This window comes from Trachurus japonicus, chromosome 17, assembly GCF_045865225.1.
Source record: "Trachurus japonicus isolate A0001 chromosome 17, Traja_1.0".
Taxonomy (NCBI): domain Eukaryota; kingdom Metazoa; phylum Chordata; class Actinopteri; order Carangiformes; family Carangidae; genus Trachurus; species Trachurus japonicus.
This window is the reverse complement of record NC_140923.1, coordinates 21,489,071-21,514,134: the sequence shown is the minus strand read 5'-3', so window position 1 is coordinate 21,514,134 and position 25,064 is coordinate 21,489,071. Positions and strand designations below refer to the sequence as shown.

General features: G+C 41.3%; 1 protein-coding gene across 3 annotated transcripts; it reads right to left on the bottom strand.

The window, feature by feature from the left end:
• Positions 1-1,704: 1,704 nt before the first annotated feature.
• LOC146970599 (protein Niban 1-like) lies at positions 1,705-23,898 on the bottom strand. Of its 3 annotated transcripts, none has more exons than XM_085803794.1 (15): positions 23,664-23,898; positions 19,948-20,078; positions 19,702-19,839; positions 18,613-18,730; positions 16,165-16,326; positions 10,072-10,187; positions 9,845-9,949; positions 7,486-7,648; positions 7,216-7,397; positions 6,302-6,448; positions 5,528-5,638; positions 5,078-5,185; positions 4,334-4,445; positions 2,339-3,415; positions 1,705-2,263 (listed from the first exon to the last, which is right to left on the bottom strand). In XM_085803794.1, exons 1-15 carry the CDS (start codon positions 23,716-23,718, stop codon positions 2,001-2,003), a joined length of 2,988 nt encoding a protein of 995 aa, XP_085659920.1. In that variant the 5' UTR covers positions 23,719-23,898; the 3' UTR covers positions 1,705-2,000. The 3 variants fall into 3 exon arrangements, with proteins under 3 accessions (XP_085659920.1, XP_085659922.1, XP_085659921.1); XM_085803795.1 differs by having other exon boundaries at positions 1,869-2,188; XM_085803796.1 differs by having other exon boundaries at positions 1,857-3,415; positions 23,664-23,752.
• Positions 23,899-25,064: the final 1,166 nt, after the last annotated feature.

Genomic DNA, 25,064 nt, shown 5'->3' with positions numbered 1-25,064 from the left:
TAAATCGTTTAAATAATCTATAGATTAATTGATAATGAAAATAATCAGTAGTTGCAGCCCTATTATAGTGTGGGCATTACTATGAGTCAAGCTCACGCGATTAAAAATGAAATGGTCAGATTCAACTCTGCCTATATCAGAGCCAGGTGGTTCATTGGGAATATCATCACATCATACCGTACTAAGATTTTTAAAAATATCCCATTAAACATGATGGTGTATTAGTTGCATACACAGCCTGAACTGACCCTCACTAAAAATCTCCATCAGTGCACCGATTACTACTCACCGGCCGCAAGTTACCATGACACTTTGAGCCTCTCATGGTTCAGTAACAGGTTTTTATGTTTTTATGCCTTTACACAATTCATACACATTATTACCAAAATCTGGTGGCATCATTTTCGATTTCTGCTGAACATAATTAAAGAGGAGGAAGCCTCAGAGCAGACAGGCTAGAGTCTAAAGGTGCAACCAAATCATGTACTGTACCTTTAAATCCACAAGAGGGCAGGGATCACTGACATGACTGAGCTCAAGTTATTATGTTCCCCATCAATAAGTGTTTTACCTACCAGTCACTGATGACAGCAGCTGAACTAAATAAGCAGTAGATGATACAAGAAATTAAGTTCCAACATATACAAATAATATCCATTCATATGAATATTAACAGCATGTGTAGCGTACAGTATTAAGTTTCACCATCCTACATGTTGAATTAGAAACACTTGACGTTTCATTATCCAGTTTACATGTGGACATGGAACTGCTCCAGCTGTAGGGCAGTGAGCTTATTCTATATGATGAATGTTATTTCCTACACTTACTGTACATGTGGATTTTGGACCACGGGGAGCGAATGTTGTGTTTACTCAGTCAGTATTATTGCTTCATGTTTATGGCTGTTTTCAGTTTTGCCCTGGGTCCTGGAGAAGTTTCTGTTCTCACTATGTAGTTGACTTTTTCATTTGGAGATCAAGAGTCCACTAACTACGACCAGACACTTTCTAATGTAAATACTTTGACTCGCTCAGTTCAGGAAACACATGAAGTTTCCTCAATCATGAAGTGTTACATTTTGTTGCATGTAATGTTTTTTTTATTATTATTATAAGTTATTGCTAATCTACTGTATGTATATTATTGTGTTTTTTACAATAGTTAAATGTATTGTTACTTAACCCTAACAAGACACTGTAAACAAAAACATACTGTACCATAGATAATCTCCATCTCTCACTGTCCGTCATCTTCAGGTTCTTTAATAAAACATGACATTTGACTGTTTTAATATCAGACCGGGCTTCAGATGCAGTTTTATTTACATTCATGTTTCCTATTGAAGGCACTGTATGAACCTTTACCCCTTCAGACTCTTTACACATCTGTTTGATTTGGTTTATTATAAAAATTCTAATATATTGATGAACAACACATCAGACTTATGTAATGGGGAGTGGATATTAACTGATACTCATCAGGTGGCAAGGGGTATGAATCAAATGAATGCTAATGTCTCATCTCCTGCATCTCTGTGCAGCACTATGAGCTGGTATGGCTAACTGGAAGAGATCAGAGAGCTGTCTACTACAGATATTACATGTAGGGGTCATTTGTACCTCATGCAACCCCACTTAAAAAAAAAACGGAACTATCCCTTTAATCTTTACAATTAAAAGAAAAACTCATTAAAGCAGTTTAAAGAACGTGGTGATAAGTGTTAACATCTTTATTTGGCCACTTAATCAATCTCAGTGATAAACAGAAGTAAAAAAAAAAAAAAAGATAAAAATAGCACATGTCAATAAAAATAGTTTTTAAAAAAAAGTTCTAGATTTTGTCAATAAAAAAATATTTACCACAATTTTTTTCTTCTTCTTCAGTGGTATAAAAATGTGATGCAGTAATAAGTGCACGTTATGTTAACCTCTTGTCTCACTGATGAGATCTGTTCCTCTGTGTAAGCATCTACCGTTGTCATGGTAACGACGTGTCTGTCAGGGTGTGCTGCTGCTGTCCGTACACGGGGTGATCACCACCTCCACCTCGGTGACCTCCATCACCAGGTCTCTGATGATGGACACACTGTCCAGCGGCAGCGCAGGACCTCCAGGCTGCGATCCGATTGGCTGAGGGCTTTCAACCAGTTCCTCTTCCACTTTCTCCTCCTCTTTCTCTCCTCGCCCTCCCTCTTCCACTTTTTCCCCCTCTTCCTCTTGATCTCCCTCTTCCACTTTTTCCTCCTCTTTCTCTCCTCGTCCTCCCTCTTCCACTTTTTCTCCCTCTTCCTCTTGATCTCCCTCTTCCACTTTTTCCTCCTCTTTCTCTCCTCGACCTCCCTCTTCCACTTTTTCCTCTTCTTCCTTTGCTTGATCTCCCTCTTCCACTTTTTCCTCCTCTTCCTTTGCTTGATCTCCACCCTTCTCTACTTTCTCCTCATCCTCTTTTCTTACCTCAGGCTCGCCACCTTTTTCTCCATCATCCCCCCTCCCTTCTATCTTCTCTCCAGCTTCTGCCTCTTTCTGCTTCTCCTGTTTGGCCCTCTCCATCTCCCAGCTGTCTTTGATCTGTCCTGTCAAGTAGACGGCTCTGTCGGTGCTCTGCTGCGTCGTCGGCTGCGCTACAGACGGCGCCGTCGAGTCGGGGCCAATCGCCTCGTTCAGTGTCCCCAGGCTGATTTTCATTGGACCGTCTGCGCATGGTGGGTTTGATGGCGAGGGGCAGGGAGGCGGGGCGGAACGAGCATCCTCTGACGTTTGCTCCGAGGCAGCAGGGTTTTCAGGCGTGGCAGGTGGATCGCTCTGAGCAGGTTCAGCTGTCACATCTGTGGACGGCAGAGAGGACAAAGCGGACGCCGGAGGCTCAGGAGCGTCTGGGGTGGGAGGTTGAGTGGATTCTGGGACGACAGGTGTGTCAGGTGTGTCTGCGGAAGGTGGAGCAGCTGATCCAGGGTCAGCTGAGGCTGAGGTGGACGGTTGGGCTGCAGCTGCCTCTGTCATCTGTGGCATATCCGTCCCACACACGGCGTCCTCATCGGCGGTCGTCTCGGTTGTTTCAGGCTGCGTCACGACGATCAGAGGAGACTGGAGCACTGTGCAGGGATCTTCTCTGTGGGCTGTGCTGGGATCAGATTTATCTTCACTGTCAGGCTCTGGGTCAGGTTGAGGCTGAGCTGTGACCGTCTGACTCCCCTCCTCCTTCTCCTCCTCCTTCTCCTCCTCCTTCACCACCACAGGAGTAGGTGGTCCCTCCTCACCGGGTGCGGGTGTGGAGGAGTCTCGAGGTTGAATGGTCGGGCTGTCCGGTGCGGAGACAGGAGGAGTCTGTCCCAACAGACTGTACTGACTCATGGCCAGATCTGAAATGTCCAGCAACAGGTTGTTGCTCTTCTTGCTGGCAGCCTCCTGGACCACTGAGGAGAGGGAGGCAAAGCAGAGATTAATGTCAGCACTGCACAGGAAAAAGAAAGTAAACTGTATGATGTTCTTACGTAGGTCATATACTCAGTGCTATTTGAGGTACTTAAAGGAGACATATTATGCCCATTTTCCACAGATTAAAATAGTTTCCAGGTGTCTTAAAGACATGTCTGTGACATGCTGTGGTCAAAATATCCCGAGGATCAAACATCACAGCTCTTTTCATCCTCTCAAAACAGCCCTGTTCAGAACGGCTGGTTTCAGTGCCTGTCCCTTTAAATGCAAATGAGCAACTGCTCACCCCGCCCCCTCTACCGGTACCAGTACTCACAGGTAGGGGTGGTATTATGCAAATTCAAAAACTAATGACATCATTGGATGACAACTGAGGAAACAGCTCGTAAAACCTCTGGAGGTCAATTCTCATATTTTTGCAGCTGGAAGGCAAGACAAACACCCAAATATATGTTAAAGAGACTTTAAAAAGTGATATTTCCATAATATGTCACCTTTAAAGGTACCTGACTGTCTCAAACTTCTACAATCTGACTATTGAAGGTCAAAGGTCAAGCACATTTCATATACAAATGGTATCGCTTCACTGTGACGCTTCACTGATGTGAATGGTCAGAATCAGGCTGGTGGCTGCTACCAGGATTGGAACATGTTGAAACTGTTAAATTAAGTGCTGTGTGTCACATTTTATTTGTATAGCACATTTAAAACAACCTCAACTGACCAAAATGCTGCACAAGTCCTCCAATATAAATATAATCAAATGACTGCAACATGAATGACGGTAAAATACACAGCAATAGTTAAGACAATATAACATAATCACTAAAATAAAGGTAAAATGCAGATAAAAGCTATACTAATAACAATATAAAAGACAAGATGTATGTGTATACCTGTTTCTATCTCCTTACTGAGGATGCCTCTCAGCACATCGTCATAGACATCATGCACCAGGATAAAGGCGCTGTAGTCAGAGAAGATGTACTGCTCAAACTGCTGCAGCTCCTGGACACAGATAACACATTCAACACTTCATGTTAAAGGGATAGTTCAACATTTTGGCAAATTGGCCCATTGCCATGATCCCTATAGTCTTAGGAGTAGGTTCGTTACCTTTGATTGTCGGTGCAACCTGCTTTTAGAACGGCGGAGCAGAGCCGCGAGCTGCTCAGAGCTACGCTACGGAGGCTAACGGGATTTCTTGGTTTTGGAGTTGTTTTCGAGGCAAATGCAGAGACTGCTTGCCGAAAAACTCCCCCCAAAGGAAACGCGCATCATATCAGCGGCTTTGCATGAATTTACTTCGAAAACAACTCCGTCTCATAACGTTTCGTTATTATCTCATAGCGTGGTGAATGTGCAGGTCACAACTTGTCCACCAGAGCGTTTTGGAGTTGTTGGATTGTGTATTTGATGAGTTTGATGAGGGAAACCAAGAAACCAAGAAACCAAGAAATTCCCTCCGTAGCGTAGCTCTGAGCAGCTCATTCTAAAAATAGCTTGCACCGACAAGGTAACAAACCTACTCCTAAAATTATAGGGATTACGGCATGGGCCAATTTGCCAAAATGATGAATCCCTTTAAATAACAGTGAATGCACAGTGAGGCAGCAGCAGCAGGGTTTGTTGACACCTACACTTTTGCACTTGCTGTCTGTCTTCCTGGTGAGAACAGGCAGAGCGATCTCCAGCAGGGCCTCCTGATAGAGCCTCCTCTGGACCAGCCTGCTGTCGTAGTCCAGCTGCTGCTCACACACACACACAGTTTTACGTAACATCAGAATATCATTACTTGTGCATATATCATGAGGGTTTTATTATATTTGTTTATAATTACATGAAATATTCTTGTAAATCAAAGGCATATGCTACTCTACTTTTCTGTTTCACTCTAGAATCTTATTTTAGCTTAAGGTATAAATCTCACAACATATTTTATGAAAGCTGTTGATTTTAACAACAAAATCTATTGGCAGTTGATATGTGGAAGCACATTTTCTATTCAGTGCCCTCGTAAATGTTAAAAATCATTCGTGCAGCAAAGTTTATGAGGCAACATCTGGGTGTTGTGTGATGTAATTCTTTACCTTCAGCACTCTTTCTTTAGCTCGCTCCATCTTCATAGGAATCTGAGAAGGCTCCAGTCTGGCTGATGATTGGAGGAACAGTTCAAAGGTGTACACAGCACTGTCCAGCAGCTGGAAGACACACAACCAACGTCATGGCAGCGACTAAAGGCTTTGCCCCGCACTGTTGTGATGAGCGTCCTTGAGAGGCCAGAGCTGCACCGCCAGCACCAGCTCATACCAGTGACCACCTAACCTGAGACTGAGACCAAAACCAGAGCAGACCAAGACCAAGACTTTGAGGGGGTCAAGACCAAGTCCAAGACCGAGACCAAACCAATGGAAGACCACTGTATTCAGTACCAGTCCTCATAATAATCATGTGTCTTGATATTTACACTATTCCTCGGCTGAAAAAGAAAAGATGATTAGATATAAAATCTATACCATATTTAGTAGAAACAAAGTTTGGATTGAAAAGAACACAGCACAGAACCTGAAGTCTCCTCCCACTGTTGACACTAGTGCAACCAAGTTTTCCAGATGGTTACAAGCAGATACTTTTGTAGAACAATTGTATTATCTTAAAGTTATTGAATTACATCACATAAACCAAAGTGACTGAGTGACAGAGAGAGAGAGATTTGCAGTTTAAAAAGAGATGCACTGCAGCTGTGGTCTTGACCGGTCTCGAGAAAAAATCCAGAGTCCAGATCGACCGAAACCAAGACAAGACTAAGTCTTGTGAAAATGTGGTCTCAAGACCTCATCTCAAATACTAACACCGGTTCATACCTGCTCCATCTCCAGATGTGCTGAGTGAACCAGCCTCTGGACGCTGTTCACTCCAAACCGCTGCTTTAGGTCTTTGCCCATGGCGGTCAGGTTCTTCACCTGCTTGTAACACTGGTCCAGGTTGATGGAGCGCAGACTGAGCAAAGCCTGGAGAACACACACATACACAAACACACATAAGACCACAACACCAAACTCTGCACTCACTTGCTTAAAGGTACATTGTGTAGGAATTACTCCCATCTAGCGTTGCGGTTGTACTGTATATCGCAAGCAACTCAATCGTATTTTCATGCTGCATTCACGTGAAATTGGGCAGACGGCAGACGGACGACAGCCGCTGCACGTAACAGCATAAACAAGCCTCTATGTAAGCAAGTGGTCCGTCAGCACGAGGCAAAACAATACACGTCACAATATGTTGTCATGGTGATGTCGTATTGTTAACCTGACCCACGTTTTACCGGCTTTCTCTCCACTTCTGTGACTAAAATGACATCTGGTTTGTTACCGACGTCTGCCCGACTGCACGTGAATGCAGCATCAGTGTAACGCTCCATTCCTCCTCACTGCGTTACCGCGGTGACTTTTCACAGACGCCACCTCAGCCTGAGCCGACAGCTCCGGTGTCTCCGCTGAGTTTCCGTGGTTTCCTACCGTCACGCTGCCACTGAATGTAAAAACATGGCGACACGACATGGCAGCCAGCACCGAGCTTACCCGCTCCATGTAGATATGAATGATATGAACGGCAAATTCAGAGCTAACCGGAACACTTAAGTTTGTTGATGGGGGTGATTACTGATTAATGAAAAACATTTGAACAAAATAATCGATTTTTGTGAACAAATAACAGGAGAAGTTACACAATGTCCCTTTAAAGTTTTTCTCTATGTCTATGAAAGGCCTCTCACCTTCTTTGTCTCCACTGATCCTCCGTCGGTGGATTTGAAGGCTGAGTCCATCTGTGAGTGCAGTGTCTGCTGCATCCCCTGGATCCCTGCGCTGATGTTTTCTGTCAGCACCTCCAGGATGGATGCCAAGTAGGGAGATATGGACTCGCTGTACACTTTCTCTGCTTCTACACATATACACACTGGAACACACACGCACATCAGTTACTGGATGATGTGTTTGTCCTACAAAAACATTTCCTCCAGGGGTTGAAGCTCAGAGTGCTGTACCTCTGATTTTCCCCTCCAGGAAACTATGAGATGACAAAATCTGGTCCAGGTTGGATCTGATGAGCGCCTGATTGGTTAAAGCTGTCTGATGACACGTCTCCCTCAGAGCCTTCAGACCTGCAGTTAGCTGCTCCAGCACCAGTGCATAGGTGGCCTGAACCGTCTGAACAGAACATAAAAGCACTGAATCACATCTGTGAAATAACCTTTAATGGGTTAAAGCACTGTGGTGTGGCAATGTGTTGGAAAAAATGAAGGTTCAAAGATTAAAATCAGAGCTGGAAGGAAATAAAGTCTGCAGAATCACTTCCTGTTTGCAAACCCAGTGCTCTGTATTTACTCTGTGTTATTTTATCCGAGTGGCTGATTACCGAATGTGGGAAAATGTAGAAACCCAGTCTGGTGCAATGTGTTTTGCGAAACATCCCAAAATGCAAAGTGACAGCTGTCAGTGAGTGATGATACAAAATAGCAGCTGTCTGAAATCTCAGTTTACTTCAGTTTAAAGTATTAAAAGTGTGTTTATTCTTCAGATTGAAATTTTACAAAGTGACAAAGTTTGAAGACGTTTAACCTGCAGTGACTTGTTTCAACCACCTGGGGGCAGTGGAACAAGATGTAAATACAACACATGTATGTTTATCAGTTTGTGGCAACTGGCCATCTGTTGTTATCATCTTTGGGTTCATATCATGTGTCACTGTTGTTCTATTGTTGATTCTTTTATTCCTTGACACCCGCAGGGTTGTGTCATTGTATCAAGGTCCATTTTTACTCTGAATTTGGGCTTTCATGTCTGAACCTCTGACCATTTTGTTGTCAGATGCTTCACTGTCTTCACCATCTACTCACTAACTTCTGTGGAAGAGCTAGTGAACACTGGGTTGATAAGAAATCACTGAGAGCAGCTTCCTGCCGCTGCTGGAAACACACGGTGACGTTTGACTAAGTGTGCAAGAAATAACATTAAAATAATTAAGACAGTAAAAATGGATTGAAGACAGTAAAAAGCAGCAGAACCTTATGATGAAAATATCTATCCTAAATTCTTTTAAAAGATGAATTAATAAATAAAATTTAAGATTCAGAGCTTCATATATTCATCTTTAACACTTCTACACTCATCAGGCCTTAGAGGCTGGGTTTTGCACTGTGCTGCACCTCAGCCATGACAACATTTTTTTTGCACAGATTAAATTTATATTTTTTAATGATCTATAGTGTGTTTGTCTTGACTATGCTGAGAGGAACCAAAGGAAATGTTGTTATGTATGTATAATGACAATAGCTCATTTGAACTACACTACGTGAGCTTAGAATTATAAGGTTCTATCTCCGTTTTGGGTAGTTCCGAGATATTGAGCATCAAAGTTCCAACTCGGCTTGTGTTTTGGTTGGTAGAACCTTTTTATTTTATGAATAACTAATTAAAAAATGTTGAAAATTTAAAAAATAACACCACACAGGCATTGACAGACCACTAATGATATTATGCAAAAAACTCAATTTTGAAAAAAAATGGAGATAGAACCTTATAATTCTAAGCTCACGACTAGATGAGTGTAGTCAACATATTTTATTATCCGAAATGTCTCCTTTACTCTGTATTCCCCAACAGCCTTCATGAAGTGTGTTAAGTATGAATCCAGTCTAGCTGAATGGAAAAAAACAGATAGTTGGCAGAAAGTCAAAACACTGTATAAAGTTTGCCTACTCATCATGGCTGAGGTGGAGCCTGTGGCTGTCCATCCATAAACAAAATATGTGACGAAGTGCAGTGGAAACAGACTTTAACCCATGACAAACATGAATGTAACTGAAATTTTCCATTTAAACTTTAACTAAACTAAGAGATTTGTCATGTTTCATGTCATTTCAGCTCTTTCATTTGTTTCCTCAGCTTTGTCTGCAACAGTTTAACAACAACTAACTCCATATCGAGTTTCACCAGCTGTTTATCTCCATCTGTCCTGAGAACAGCAGGGGATGAAACATTAGCTTTTTGAGATAGATCTGAAAGTTGGTTGAATTTCTACAAACCTGTTGAAATCTTATAATCTAACAGAGTTAATCTGGCACCAATAGGTGGGACTAAATGCATCTCTTTCAATAAGGTGAAGAGGCAACATAGGCAACTTTTAGTGCATGGTGACTAACCATCAGACAGTAAACAGCCAAGCACATGTGTGACCAGCCACCGGAAAACCAGCAGCAAGTCATGTAAACAAAGAAAAAATGTTTTTTTTTCCCCCTCAAAATTAGTGATTTTGTTGAAAACCATAAACTTACTTATTATATTATAATTTATTATTATTATTATTATTATTATTATTATTAAAAGTATGTCAGTTTAACTCACTGCCAACCACTGTCGTATCCTCTCGGCCTTCTTCCCCTTCATTCTGGACTGAAGCTGACTCTGCAACCATGGCAACACTTCCTCCATCACCTGGGAGGCCAGCACCTACATGATGCGCAAAAACACCGTAGATCAAGCAAGTAGACAAATGATCAGAGACAAACGTGAGGATAAAGTGTGTGTGTGTGTGTGTGTGTGTGTGTGTGTGTGTGTGTGTGTTTGCTGACTTGTTCCTCAGTGCCCAACAGCATTTCCCAGGATTCATAGCATCCTTTGTCCCGTCGGTAGAGGCGGAGGGCTCGGAGGTAGGCCTGGCTCTCGTAGGAGGACTCACACCAGGGGTCTGCAGGGGGGAGGAGCAACGTTATGACTGAAGGAGTTCAGTTTAAATCATGGTCAGACGTCTATATTTGTGTCTCAACTGTCAACACACCACTCTGCGTCTCATCACATGGGTTGGTCTGTTGGAACAGGTTGTCAAGGGAAACCAGCTCTTGATAAACAACAGTTAGTGTAATAATAGAAACAGTGAACCACTGATTCTGTCACATACTGTAACTGCCTCTAAATGTGATTGTTGACCCAGAGCCTGATGTGACTATTAAAACACATCAGTGCGTCAGTGGGTCACATGACCCTGACTCCAGCACTACAGCACACAGCAGTCTTTCCAAGAATATTCGTCTTATTTCTAGTCAAAATGTCATTTCTAGACAAAACAAATCTCATACTTAAAATAACACTCATCACATAAAAAGTAGCTTGTTTTTAAGACATTTTTACTTCTTTCAAGCCTATTTTCACTTGAAATAAGTAGAAAAATCTGATAGTGGAGCAAGTTTTTCTTCCTTTATTACAAGCACAAAAAACTTGCTTTCACTGGCAGATTTTCCTACTTATTTCAAATGAAAATTAGTTTGAAACAAGTGAAAATGATCTAAAAACAAGTACATTTTTAGTTGATGAGATTTTGAGTTTTTGCAGTGCAGCTGGACCTTCCAGTGTTGCTGTTGTTGAGTTTCACATCTCTAAAAATCAACATTCTCATGTTCTGCTTTTCTTCTTTTCTTCCCATTCTTGTGAATTTTGTCGTCCAGTTCCCCATGAGGCCCCTTGAACCGTCTTTTACTAAATTAATGGAAGGACATTTGGGGAACTGAAAGCCCCTTCACACTTCCTGTGACACCATGACATATTTCCGCACTGATGTCACTGACATGGGATGTGATACTGTATGAATAAGTGTTTGTCTGCAGAGTGAGCTCACCTTCATAAATGAATCCAACATCAACGGGGAAACATATATTATCTTTCTAAAAATTATATAAAATAAAGTTTAAAAAAAAAATTATTATATATAACATTTAAAATACTAAAATACAAACACAGAGGACAATGCAGTTATGTCTTGTAAATAAAGGTTGTTGAATAAACAACAACGGATACAAAGGGTGTGCCCTTATGAGTTTGCAGAATAATAGCAATAATGACTGAGAATGACTAATCACTGAGAATATCTGCTTGTGTTTTTAACTAATTACTATAAATAACTTTGATTTGAATGATTGTTGTGCCATATCAATGATAATGATAATGATACTACTTTTTTATCCATGACACTGACATAGTTACTGTACTTGATTCATGAAGCAATTATCCCTTTCTGATAGTCTGAGATTCATTTAGTTTGTTTTGTGTTTGTTAGATCTTTTGTCTTAATTGAAAAGGAGACGGCTCATCTCACGGGGCTATTCCCAATAAAGAATTTCAAATCCCAATAATAAACAATAAAAGTAGCTACTAATAATAAGTTTAGGTTTTAGGTTTTTGTTGCCACTTTGTCAGTCAAGTCAGAATTCTGTAAAACACTGAAAACCACACACATTTATCACCTCATACAAGTAATCTGGCTATTTATTCACACATGAAGCAGATATGAGGAAACATCAAGATGCACTGAGAATCATCTTTGTGGTTGATTCTGTTTGCTGTGTTCGGATCTCCAGCGTCTCCTGTGAGAAACACTGAGAACAGCTGCCTGCTGATCAAAACAGTCAAGATGTGTTGAAATTCAGAATTTCATATCAAACTGAAGGTGACTGAAGAACACAACTTGCCTACACATTTTCACTAAATCTAATAATAAGAGTAAACAAATCACAAACATATCTTTTGGTCATGTGCAAAAACAAACAAGTATGAGACAGTGTCACTCAGGAGGGACATTTTAAACTATGCCATTCAAACGTGAAAAACTTCCTCAAAAGATCAAGAGGTGTGTCAGAGTTCAACAGAGAAAACTCCTGCACACTGTGGTCACAACGTTTCCGTCTATAGAAGACCTTCATTAGTGTGTTGGAGGTTTCTCTGTTAAACTACATTATTCCTACTCCCCGGACACTGTAAAAGAAACATGCTAGACAAATGAACTATGAGGGCAAACTTATCCAAGAGGAGGATGAGTTATTTATATTCTTTGTTGTTATCTATATTCTGTAAGAGTATATTTTTGTGTATATATAGGCTATATATATATATGTATAAATTGATTGAATTGATTATTTATTGAGCTTTGGAGAAAAACAGGATGAAAGTATATTTTTAATTGATAGGATAATTTAGAGAGATGGGAAATGGGGAGGCAGAGAGAGGGGGAATGACATGTAGCAAAGGGCCACTGGATTTGGGATTTGGACCAGGGCCGGCTGCATATGGGGCACCTGCTCAATTCACTGAGATATACAGCCCATAATAATAATAATAATAATTTCTACTTTCTTTGTTTTAATTTTATCAGATTAAATAAAGTGATGTAAACTGGTTTCCTGAGAAAGGAGGTTTTTGTGGACACCAGAGGGAGCCATTATCATTAATTAATTTACTAGATAAGGAAAAGACATGGAAAAAGAAGATATTACTTTGGGATGAATGGGACCAACAGTGTAGTTGTAGTTTGTTGCCTCCTCTACAGTGATACAGTCAGAGCTGGCCAGCTGTGTGCTTGCTTCCTGTTACTGTGGCGGTGCAGATATGACATGCCATATTTTCACAACCGTGTGTCTTAAGGGGGGTTGTTTTTGGTTTGTATCCTTGCTAACCGCTCAGGAAGTCAACAGCATTAATATTTTTATCCGTCGTCAGGGCAACAGCCGCCACAACTGACAGAATGAAATAGGTCCAACTGACATGAGTGCTCAGACAGAAACAGTGTCGAGGCCTCAGACAACCTCAGTGGTGGTTCAGTGGTTGAGGTTCAAATATCAGTTTGTCAGCGTCATTGAAAGTCATTGAACTGTAATCAGCTGATTTCAAATTACTTAAAGCTATTCAAATATTATTATTTCAGCCATTATTGACTTATTTTGTTGTTCCAATAAACTGACTCTTTACTTGTTATTAGACTAGATGAAGTCAGGTGCATCCTCAAGCTTAGACCCAAGGACGGCCTCTGCTCACTAGCGCTCTTGTTTTGAAATCCACAAGCAGGGAATTGGCTCCTGACTATTTCTGCCAGTATTTTCAGCCAATACAAGAGGAGGACCCTTTATGAGGGTGCAACTCAGATCATTCAGATCAGATGTACAGTGATAATGTAGGCTATATGGTTCATTTATGTACGTGGCGCTCTGCTGATCACACCAGCACGAGGCTCAACCAGTCCTATTAAATTCCTCTCTAAAAGCAATGACTGTACCATGAGTAGCATTAGTCGACTGACAAATATAGCTTCATATCAATAGAAAGAAGACAATAAAATAAATTTGGGGGATTTTTGATTGATGGTTAGCAGCCTCAGAATGTAAAAAATAAACAAGTCTTAAAGCAGAAGTAAGCGATCCGGTCGTTTTGGCTAACGCCTTGTCAGCCGATGGAGTTAGCAGTCCCTCGTCCCTACGTCACCACATTCACGCGCATCCCTTGGCTGCACAGAGGACCGCCCCTTTATGCCGTTCTCTCTCCTCATTGGATAAAGGTTGTAGGATACAAGGAAAGTTTTCTCCTCAGCTTCAGTTTCAGTTTTTCAGTTTCACGATGCACCCACGATGCACCCGCTTTATTCACACACACAACAAAAATCATAGTTGGCTTGATAGTCACAAGGTGTGTGAACTGGTCTCCTGCTTACAGTAGAGCAGAGTGACTGACAGACCCGTGTTTCAGACCAAACACTCTATATAAGTGATTGCTGTCGAAAGATATAACTATTTAAGACTTATATTAACACAAACATTCCACTTACTTCTGCTTTAAAATACCTTAGTGCTGTGTTGTATAATGCCTGACTTTCTCAGATCATAGGTTCAGACACGGCTCACAGCTACTAAGGCAACACAATGTAAGAGTTAGTAGCTACCCTGGTTAAAGGGAAACTGTCTGCTACCTGTGTCATAAATGGGACTGTATCACCGGAGAAGCACAGTAGCCTACGTGAATTTGTTGACGGAACCGGTGCCAGTGCCGCTCAGACTGCAGCGGCACTGGCACCATTCATCATATTAACCGTTTTTCTACCAAATGAATTTAGAAACATTTTTTTAAAGGGATAGTTCAACATTTTGGCGAATTGGCCCAATCCCTATAGTTTTAGAAGTAGGTTTGTTACTTTTAATTGTCAGTGCAAGCTGTTTTTAGAACGGCGGAGCAGAGCCGAGTCTTGGTTTCCTTTCTTGGCACATTCACCATATCATGCTATGAGATAAAAGTTGTTTTCGAGGCAAATGCAGAGATGTCTTGCTGAAAAACTGCCCCCAACGGGAACATTCATGAGTGGTTTTGCATGAATTTACCTCTAAAACAACTCGTCTCGTAACGTTCCGTTATTATCTCATAGCGTGGTGAATGTGCAGGTCACAACTTGTCCACGACAGCGTTCTGGAGTTGTTGGATTGTGTATTTGATGAATTTGATGCAGGAAACCAAGAAATCCCATTAGCCTCTGTAGCGTAGCCTCTGTTAAACTATCCCTTTAAGGTCCAGTAAACTACAAAGTGTTGCTTTAAAGGTGGGGGGGCACCACCATCGTGGGCCTATTGAAACACCAATGGGTGCCCACCTGATGACCCTGATGATGCCGACACACCAATCACCACCACCCACCTCTCCACCCAGAACTTCAGTACCCAAACAGGAAAGTTACAGAGTGCAGTTGCAGACGGCGTGACCCCGCTCAGGCTGCAGCGGTGGCACGATTGATAGTTTTTCAAAACATTATTTCAAGGTCATAGTGTTGCTTTAACATCCAGTCTGTATTACTGTACATCCGCAACTCTGAATCAGTTGTAGACCAACAAGCTGCACTCTTTTCAGACGGATTACAACAGGAGCATGCTCAGCCTTACCAACAGAATCTCATCTGACTCCTGATAGCAAGCCTCAGGCAAAGAGGAACAAAGAGAGAAAAACAAAATATACTTCATTATTTGCTTTGAGAAGATGATCAAACTGAAGGCGGAGCATGTTTCAGTCTTGCATGAAGACTTTGAAAATGCAGCTATATGAAAGTGCCTGTAAAGCCATAATGTGTTGTAGCTTCAGAGGTGGTTGGTGTTTTGGTTGATTGCTTTAACTTTGGACAGAGACAAGCTGCAGACTTTATCTGTAAGATTCGTTGCTAAACCTTAGTCTCGAGTGGTGATAAAAATAAAATAAAAGCTCACTGAGTTTCCATCACTTAGTTCCTCAGAAGATGTCATCATTTTCACAACATGACCACAGGACGGTAGAAACCACAAGCAGGAAACAACAAAGCGAAGTAACTTCTTGTTTTACTTTCAGGGTAAAACCAGAAAATGGGGTTCGTGGTGTTGTTGGTCACAATAGTAGAACAATTAGAGAAGAATTTAAAGTCATGTATTGTCAAAATGTCTGATGTTAACTCTTGAGCATATTGGTGCTGGAAAAAAAAATTGCTTGTAAATTTAATTTGATATGAAAGAGGAAGTTGTGTTGATCTTCAACACACATGAGACTGGTATCAATCTTCTCATCTCAATCTTGGCAAGAAAACAAATAACCGTGTTTCCAAAAATGTTACAACTATTCCTTTAGGACGAGCAGGCTGCTCTTGATGATAAGGCTTGTTTTGCTCCAGATGTGAGTCTTATCTTTGGTTGTGTGTTGCATTGTGAGACATCACATGTTGTCAGGCATTAAACAACACGCAGAGCGGCTTTAGCAGGTTACCACTTCATCAAAGTCACTTGATTTTGTCTTTTTTTTGGTGTCTGTGTAGAATTTGTAGCTCAAACACAGAAACTAGGTACAGCATACAAATAGGTCACAGAGAAAATGTGTGTGTGTGTGAGAGAGAGCATTTTTACCAAGGTTACGGTGTCTAATGCAGGTCTTGAGGGCAGACAGGAAGTGACCACGCTCCTCTTCATTTTGGAACAGGAAGCAGGTGTGCCCCGTGTAAGGCAGGTGCAGATACACAGCAAACTCATCTGGAGACGACACCACCGAAGAAGAGTCCTCCTTCACACCTAAACACACACAATAAAGACACACACGGGTTGTCACAGATGTGTTTTATCTAAATTATGTTTAACAAAGCACCGGAGGTTTATGGTATGGTAACTACTGATGGCTCTTAAAAGTCTATTAAACCCTTAAAGCAGAAGTAAGCGATATATTTGTGTTAATATAAGTCTTAAATAGTTATATCTTCCGACAGCAATCACTTACATAGAGTGTTTGGACCGAAACACGGGTCTGTCAGTCACTCTGCTCTGCTCTGAGCCGAGGAGAAAACTTTTCTCGTATCCTACAGTTTTTATCCAATGAGGAGAGAGAACGGCATGAAGGGCTGTGTGTGCAGCCAAGGGATGCGCGTGAATGTGGTGACGTAGGGACGAGGACTGTTATGGTGCGTTCAAGGCAGCCCGTAACTCGTGTTTTTCCGACCTGTGAAGTGGTACCAGTTCGATCTGGTACGAGTTCACGGGTCGGAAATTACGAGTGGCCGTTATAGTGACTTTCACAGGTAAAACAGGTCGGAAAAACATGAGTGGGTTGCCTGGAACGCTACAAAATCGTAAGTTGTGACTTGAAGCTGTAATTTACGGTTTCAAAAGCCAGCCTGGAACGCAGCATTTGCCAAAACGACCGGATCGCTTACTTCTGCTTTAACAACCACTGGCCCGTCCAGGGTCCAGCAGGCCCAGCATTAATTAATAAGCAACACAACCCACAGGCCACAAGACCTGAAAATGACAGGATCAGGAATCTTAATGAAATCTTAAGAAAAGATCATCGTGATTAAAGACAATTACTGTCTGTCTAGTGTCACAGTCCCATCTGCCCCAAACACTTTGATACACTGTGGTTGTGGTTTACACCTTACAACCTTGGCCACGCTCTGAGTGGTCGTCATGAACCTGACAAATAACAGTTCTGAGTCACTGGAACATTTATGTACTAGGCTCATACCTTGCCCAAGTCAAGGATACTGGCTCACTGACACTGATATAATTAGATTTACCCACTCATTCCTTAGGTGCTGAAATTTGGTTTCAAGCAGCAAGGCATTTTTCAGTCCTAGACCAGTAGCGTAGCCAGAAATTAGCTGGTGGGTGGGCATGCATTAAAGTGGGTGGGCAGAAACCTTTGCCAGGAGATTGACAGTTTATAGCCTACCTATACATAATAACAGTACCAGAGGGCTGAAACGCATCTTGTAGCCTACATAATAACTATAGTGCCAGGGGATTGGAACCCATTTTACAGCACACAACTATAGTTGTATGCTGTAAGATGCGTTCTAATCCCAGTGCCAGGGGGATGCATACATAATGGTTGTATTTCCCTCTCACCTGGTCTCTTTGTGTATGAATTATTATAAATCCTCAACCCTATGAGGTACAATTAAGTATTTTACATTATTGTTTTCATATGAATGTAGAAACATTCATATGACCAAATATAGAGGGGAAAATAAAAAACGGAAAATGAATTTCACACATTTATATGGTAAACACACAGAAATTTATGAAGTTGTTTTTAAATGTTGTATAGCTGTTCTTTTAGGTCTTGGGCATTAGGGGAAAAATAAAATGGCCCTCTCGCCTGGTATGTCTGGCATGTAAACAGTGTGTGTTTGTAGTGAGGCAGAGAGCAATACAACCCTGATATTTACATGAGCTTCACAGATAATTTTTTGTGTGTTTTTTTTAGTAAACACATGGTTCTCCTTCCTTTTTCTGATCGCGGTAATTTCAACACTGTAGGCTACAATTAGCGCATTCATCTATTTGTCTTTATTTATTAGAAGTCCACCAGCACGACCTGTCGTGTTTGTGTGTGTGTGCGTGTGTGTGCGCATGCGCGTGCCTGCATGCGAGAGAGAGAGTGGGAGGGGCTGACTGACAGAGGTGAGAGCCGGTGAAACGCTGTTAAAAAAACACTTTTTTTCTGTGCAAGACTATGGTAAACACCGCCCGGGCGTTTAATTGAATGGCAGCTGTCAGAGCGTGTATAGACAAAGTCATATTAGAACGTCTCTGGCTACTATTTGGTCATATGTCCAATAACTGGTGCAAACTATCTGGGTGCCACCCATGCCTACGCGGCTGTCCTCGACAATGAACCAGTTTGGTCGGTCCATAAAGGAATGGAAGTGGGGAAAACCAGCAGCAGATTTGGTTTTGTTGAGTCCGTTTTGGATCACCAGAAATTCACATGAATGAGGTGCGGATTGTTAACACTTCATCAGTCTGGTTGATAACACGGTATGGCTAAAAATAGGTGCTGAGGGAATAAGTAAATACTACCATTGAGTATTCCAGCACAAATTTGCTCCAGGTGAGCTCGGGACTCGTCCTCAGTGGTCAGCACGGTGCCCCCTACTGGATGGAGGACCAGCTTGGCAGCAGATCCACGATTGAAAGTCTGCAGGTGGAAACAGAGATGTGTGACAGATCAGAGGGAGGGTGACAAAGCTGTGAGCCGAGTCACTGTGCAGAAGCTGCAGGTCCTGATGGAGATTCAGCTTCAGATTCAGAATTGCTTCATTGATCCCCAGAAGAAAATCTTTCTTTGTTACAAACTCCTGAATAGTAAGAGAAATCAACAAAAAGTGAGACATGCATAAATAAAATATTATTACTAAAATGAAAGCAGAATAAAATAAATAATATAAAATAGAATAAGAATAAATAATAGAATAATAATAATTCACATATCTATTAGTACTTTGCTCCACCTGCATCTCCTGTCTGTACATCCTGTACACTGCTGTGTCTTTCTGTAGGCCAGCATAAAAAGGCCTATTGTGATTGGTCCAGACTTCATTCAAAGTAGCCTGATAAGTGTGTGTGTTGTTTTTTTTTGTTTGTTTTTTTTAACTTTTTAGACAGGTAAGCAAATATACGTTCTCCTGGTCATTTAGGATGTGTCAGTTGAACGAGAGTGTGAGCCCAGGACCATTAGACCCATAACACTGCACCCAGGTGTAGAAGTCCTTCACCAAGAAGTCAGTAACGATTAATACCTGCAATGTCAAGGTAAACTGTGGAGGAACAGCCATGACTGGTGAGTGGGTTAACCCTTGTTCAGAGGGAGAGAACACCCTGTCAGTTATAGCCATGAAAACTGAAAGACAAACAGCCAGAGCTGAAGCTGTTGCTGCTGCAGCAGGCTGCAAACACACTGCTGTCAACAGCAGCACTGCATTTTCTTCAGGAAATGCACTTTGTGTGTGTCCGTATGTGTATGAATACATCATTATGCATGATTATTTGTTCTTTAAGGGAAATTCATTATTATGAATTATGCTATGTGAGCTGCACAGAGCAATGAAGCTTCTACTGCACATGATGGTGATAATATAGTTGAACTTGAACAACGTGTAACACAGTTACCTCCAGGTTTTCATGAATCTCCACACTGTAGTTTCTTCTCAGGACAGTGTACCTCTCTCTGCTTTTCTTTCCCTGCTCCTCCCAGCCAGAGAACTTCACATTGCCTTGGTACAGTACCTCCTCTGGAGCACACCTGGGCTGCACACGCACACACACACACACACACATACACACACATGCACACATGAATATGTAGTCAGGGTGAACGATTGATTGACTGGACCAACAGTCAGGCTCAGCTCCTACCCTGTGTGTGAGCAACAGGCCCCGCCCCTCTTTCTTAGGCTCCACCTCCTGATGTATGTGTCCGAAGTAGGCTGAGGAGTACTGCTGACGGTAGAGCTCACTGAAGCTCTGGAACGTACCATCAACAAGACCTGGATACACACACACAACAACCCACAAACACACACACATTTATCAAAAATCACATCAAACTGTATGCATCTCTATTAACCTTGCCCCTTTAAGAATGATCATTTCCTCCAATTTAAAAGTCACAGATGCTTTTTACTACGAAAACTCCCTCTGGATCAAAGAGTCACAAACAGTTTCAGCAATCTTGAACAGTTTTGTCTTTCAACTTTTCTACTTTGCTCATAACCAGAATAAAATCTGATCTATAGAGATATTCAGGGGAATAATTTGCCTCTCTGTGTGACTGGGAGGATTAGTAGCTCGATAGGGTTCTTTGTGTCTAACGAATTACAATACTTACTGGCTTTCTTAAACATCAGACAAGATGTTGTTTTTCAAGCCCAAGATATGAACATCATCTTGTCTAGTAAGAAAGCCTATAAAATTGGGAGGATGTGTGTAAGGCTTCACAGATTAGTGGCAAGGTCTGTCTACCAGTGGCGTGTTCAGGGAGTGGCCTTGGGTGGCCCATGGGCCACCCCTGAAATCTGATTGGCCACCCCAGGTGCCACCCCAAAATATGATGAGCTATATGGCCAGTGCGAGGCATTTTAAACATTGTTTTATACTGGCTTTTGTCAAGTTTTTTTTTTCAAGAATAAAATATTTTTAGTTTTCTTTTTTTTTGTTTGCCGCTGCAGCGAGGCCTATATCTCTACACATGGGGCGCCTGCTCAACCTATCCCACTTGACGCCCCAAAATGAGGTTTTTTATATCTTGCCACTCCTGTATTTTGACCAGTAGGTCTAGTTTTTCTTGCAGTGTTAGTAATTTAGGTAGACACCAAAACTGGGTATGGCCAAAACCTGTGTGGTTGTTTGTTTGCGTGGGCATGTGCATACATGAGTATGTAATGTGTGCGTGCAGGCACTCATGCTCCACTTCATGCCACCCACCATAACTCAGTGCCACACTTGGGCCACCCCTATCAAAAATGTCTAGACACGCCCCTGCTGTCTACTCAGATTTGAGTTACATCACTGGGCTGCACACGTTCATGAGACGTCTTTTTCTGTTGATGTCCCTTGTTTAACTTGATGCAAACAGAAAGATCAATCTTCTCGCCCCTTCATCTTCCACTCTTGACATTCCAACAAAGATTCTCTTCATATGTTCAAAATTCCCCTGTTCCTCTAATAGATTTGTTTTCAATTAATCTAGGAAACATTTCAAACTTGTCACTACATCCCCTTCAGGTCTGTTATGTAACAATCACCTGTGTCCTACCATGCACATGCAGTTATATAAGGTTAAACACTTTCCTCATGCAGCGCTGTCTGAACTGTACCCAGCAGAAGAAGATAAATGGAGGAGATGTTTGAACCCACGATGTCATTGAAGCCAGATGTTTTTCCACTGCCCCACAAAGCATTACATCATTCCTGGAGGGGCTGTTTCAGTATGATGTCTAAAGTAAATCTACAATCATGCCTTGCTGAGTGATGAATTTCATGTGGGTTCTCCTTCAATGGGAAGCTCCCAGCCCTCCCTCCGTCACCATGGCATATGTTAAAACAATGCACGTTCATACGCCGACTGATATGACATCTGATACTTTCCGCAATTAAAAAAAATACATAATGTAATGAAATGAGTCAGTCAGTGCTTTGACTGTAGAGATGAGTCTGGAGGATTTTATAGTTTGATTTATACTAGTTGTGCGTTCCTGTTTGTGTTTTTGTGCTCTTTAAAAAAAAACCTTGGGATAAACTACATTTTGTGTAGTTTCGTGTAACCAATAAGACCTGCTGACATTTGGCCTTTCTATAGCTGGACCTCACACTAATGTTGTAGTACTGTTCAATCCAAACTTTGTTTCAATTAAATATGGTTTAGATTTTACATTAAATTAACTTTTTAAACTAACTTTTTAGCTGGGGAATAATGTAAATATCAAGCCACATTATTTTTATTATTACTAGCACTGAATACAGTAATGATCTGGCATTGGTTTGGTCTAGTTCTTGGACTTGGTCTTGGTCTGCTCTGGTCTTGGTCTTGACTCGGTCTCGGGTTAGGTGGTCCTGACTACACAGCAGTGTTGTGATGCCATATCATATGTCTGAATTTATCAAATTAACAACTTGTTTCTATCTGGGCTTCACAACGAAGCATCAGTACTTCATTCTATCTGTTATGGAATCAGCATTATGATAATTTTGTGGCCGAGGGTGGCAGAGTTCATGCTTATCTCTACCTATGAAGCTGCACCCTGTGGTCTATAGGGTTCAGTCAGTGTGTGTCTGTGGGCCCGCTCTCCGGAGCGGAGGCTCCTCATGTATTTGAATGTGGATCAGTCCTAATCTGTTGTCTATCGCGTGTTTACAGTGAATAGCTATCATCATGTATACTCTGCCAACTAGCTTTCATCTTACACACACACAAAGAGAGATTAGACAACCCATAATAATGTAATAGTTGGAAATGGCTGTAATTACATTCTAGTTTGTGGTGGAGCTTAGTGACAGGATGTGACTGCGCTGATAACATGTATAGGAATGCACACAGAAAAGAGCGACGCCACTCACATAGCAAATCATCGTTTTTTCATTTGTTTTGTTTCAAAGTCAAAGTTCATTTGAGTTTGGCATAAGCAAACACATTTGATTAAACTCTAAATAATATTTCCCTTTTTGTCAGATATCCTATTTAAAAAAAACAAAAAACATTCCTCCTGTGGCGTAAAAGACCTCTGCCATGTCATTAATGTCTCCCCGTGTTGCATGTCATGTTTCCTGTCCAAGTCTTTACCCAAACTATCTCATCAAGACCAATGTAAATAGTTACGTTGTTCCCCTTCAACCATGAACTATTACAATCTACGGCCTCTGAAATGACCGTAATCAAACTCATCATGGTGGCATTTACCTGCAGTTTTCCCATCATTCACTGTAGACCAGATCTGTATAATGTGCAATTATTTTGGCAGATATTGCAACTTTCAGCTACTTAAAAAAATATGATGGCATGAATTTATCAGATCTTGCACCAAACACACATATTCCTTTTGAAAATGATTTTCTAGGTCTCACAACATGTATGGTACAATGCAAAACAACCTGACACATATAACCTTACTAAAAGCATTAATTGTGAAGCCATAGATGTAATCTTTTGTTCATATACAGGCTGCATACTGTATACAGACAACATGTTGACATCAGGCCTTTAAAAAAAGAGCCTGTGTATTGTAACTGGAGCAGATACAGACTGTAGGACAAAGCAGCCTCGGTCCAAATGAAGCCCAAGTGAGATAAAGTATAAAAGCCTCAAGGCTCAAAGGGAAACAAGTAATTGTGCAGCTGCTGCAGCTGCTACAGTATTTGCCACGACTGACTCAACTACATGTGCAGCTCCACAAGTTTCATTCCTATATTACTTCTACTATGATTGCTGAGCCAGCACCAGTCTGGCCTCTACACCTCTACACCTTCTCTTGTACTTATATTAACTAAGCCTGAGTCATGAAGTCATACACATGTGTGTGCAGAACTCCATTGAACACTGAAAAGAAAAAGAAAGTCATGATATCTTAAAGTTTTACCTTTAATGTGGCTGATTTTGGCCTCATCCAACAAGCCAGAAGATGATGCTCCCATACTGCCCCTGTTCCCCTGCTCCTCAAACCTCTGTAGAAAAGCTTGAAGCAGTTACTTGAATTTTGTGTACACAGGAAACCTACATGACAACTAAATGAAGCTGCGCTGATGTGTCAGGAAGGTTTTTTTCAGCTCATTTCCTCTGTTTCTGCTCGTCAGTGTGTGTGTGGTGAGCTGGGTGGGACGTAGTAGGTGAAAAGTGTCACTGTCGTCATCTCAGCATCTGGGACATCACAAACAAACAGCTCAGCCTCACCACCTGCTGGCAGACGAGGAGATGGAGCCAAAACTGTGTAATACGTCACTATTACTCTGACATCATAAACCTAGTCTTCTGTGTTTCAGCTCATGATAAAACATGTAGATAACTATTCTCTCATCTTTTATGAAGGCCTGAGCAAAATTGTACGGTTTACCATTATTCTTACATGACATGAATTGAGTTTTGGGGCAAAAATTAACATATTTACGGGGTCTCAATCATGGCCATGCAAAATAGCTGAATAGCGCCCCCTAATTTTTTTTTTTTTTTTTTTAAACCTACGCATTGCAGTCATTTTGTTGCACTTAACTTTGTTGTATCATACCCAAATATCCCAAAAATGTTTGACATCATGACCTAAACCCAACAGGAAATGGGCCATTTTGATTTTTGGAATTTCCACGATTGATATTTTGACAGACTCCTCCATCTGATTTCACCTAATCAAATTCCTACTGGGTATTTTTATGTTTAAGAAAGTGTCGAGACAACCGAGTTAACATTTATGCGAACGGAGCAGTGTGAGGCTATGGCAGCCTCTTAATGCCAAAAAGGCAAAGTCATCAACGTGATATATACTATTTAACAAACTAATTATCCAAAAAGTATATCTAAGTTACTTTAACAGAAACACAACAGGTGTACCTCATCTTAAGCTCTATTTGTGATTAAAAGTTCTTCAGAGCGTGAGTTGCTGTGGACGGGCGTGGCTGAAGTGGTTTCGCCATTTTGAAAAGGTGAAAAGGGTGAATTTGACATAAAAAAGCGAAGTTAAGCGTTTTGAGTGTTCCTATATAAGTGCAAATCCTTTTGCCATTTACAGTGAGAGCCACTAATCCTATACAGTTGACCCAATTTATCTCATTCTTGCTGAAATGAATGCCAGACAAGTTGACGAAGCTCAATAATGATGACTGAGGTTTCTTACAGTAATAGGCCGCCTGAATGTGGAAGCACAAGGGTCTGTTCAATTAGCTTTCATTTTTTTGAAGTCAGAAAAGTACTTTGCATATCAAAAAACGGTTTTTGACAGTTGTGTGGGTGAAAACCCCCATGCACATTGTCCTTATTTGCAAAAAGGATT

Bases quoted from the DNA above. Each gene is read 5' to 3' on its own strand.
- LOC146970599 (XM_085803796.1), bottom strand. From the start codon at position 23,718: ATGGGAGCATCATCTTCTGGCTTGTTGGATGAGGCCAAAATCAGCCAC. The intron at 6,449-7,215 runs GTGAGAGGCCTT...TGTGTTCTCCAG, and splicing joins GATCAGTGGAGACAAAGAAG to GCTTTGCTCAGTCTGCGCTC. The intron at 4,446-5,077 runs GTAGGTGTCAAC...ATCTGTGTCCAG, and splicing joins CAGACAGCAAGTGCAAAAGT to GAGCTGCAGCAGTTTGAGCA.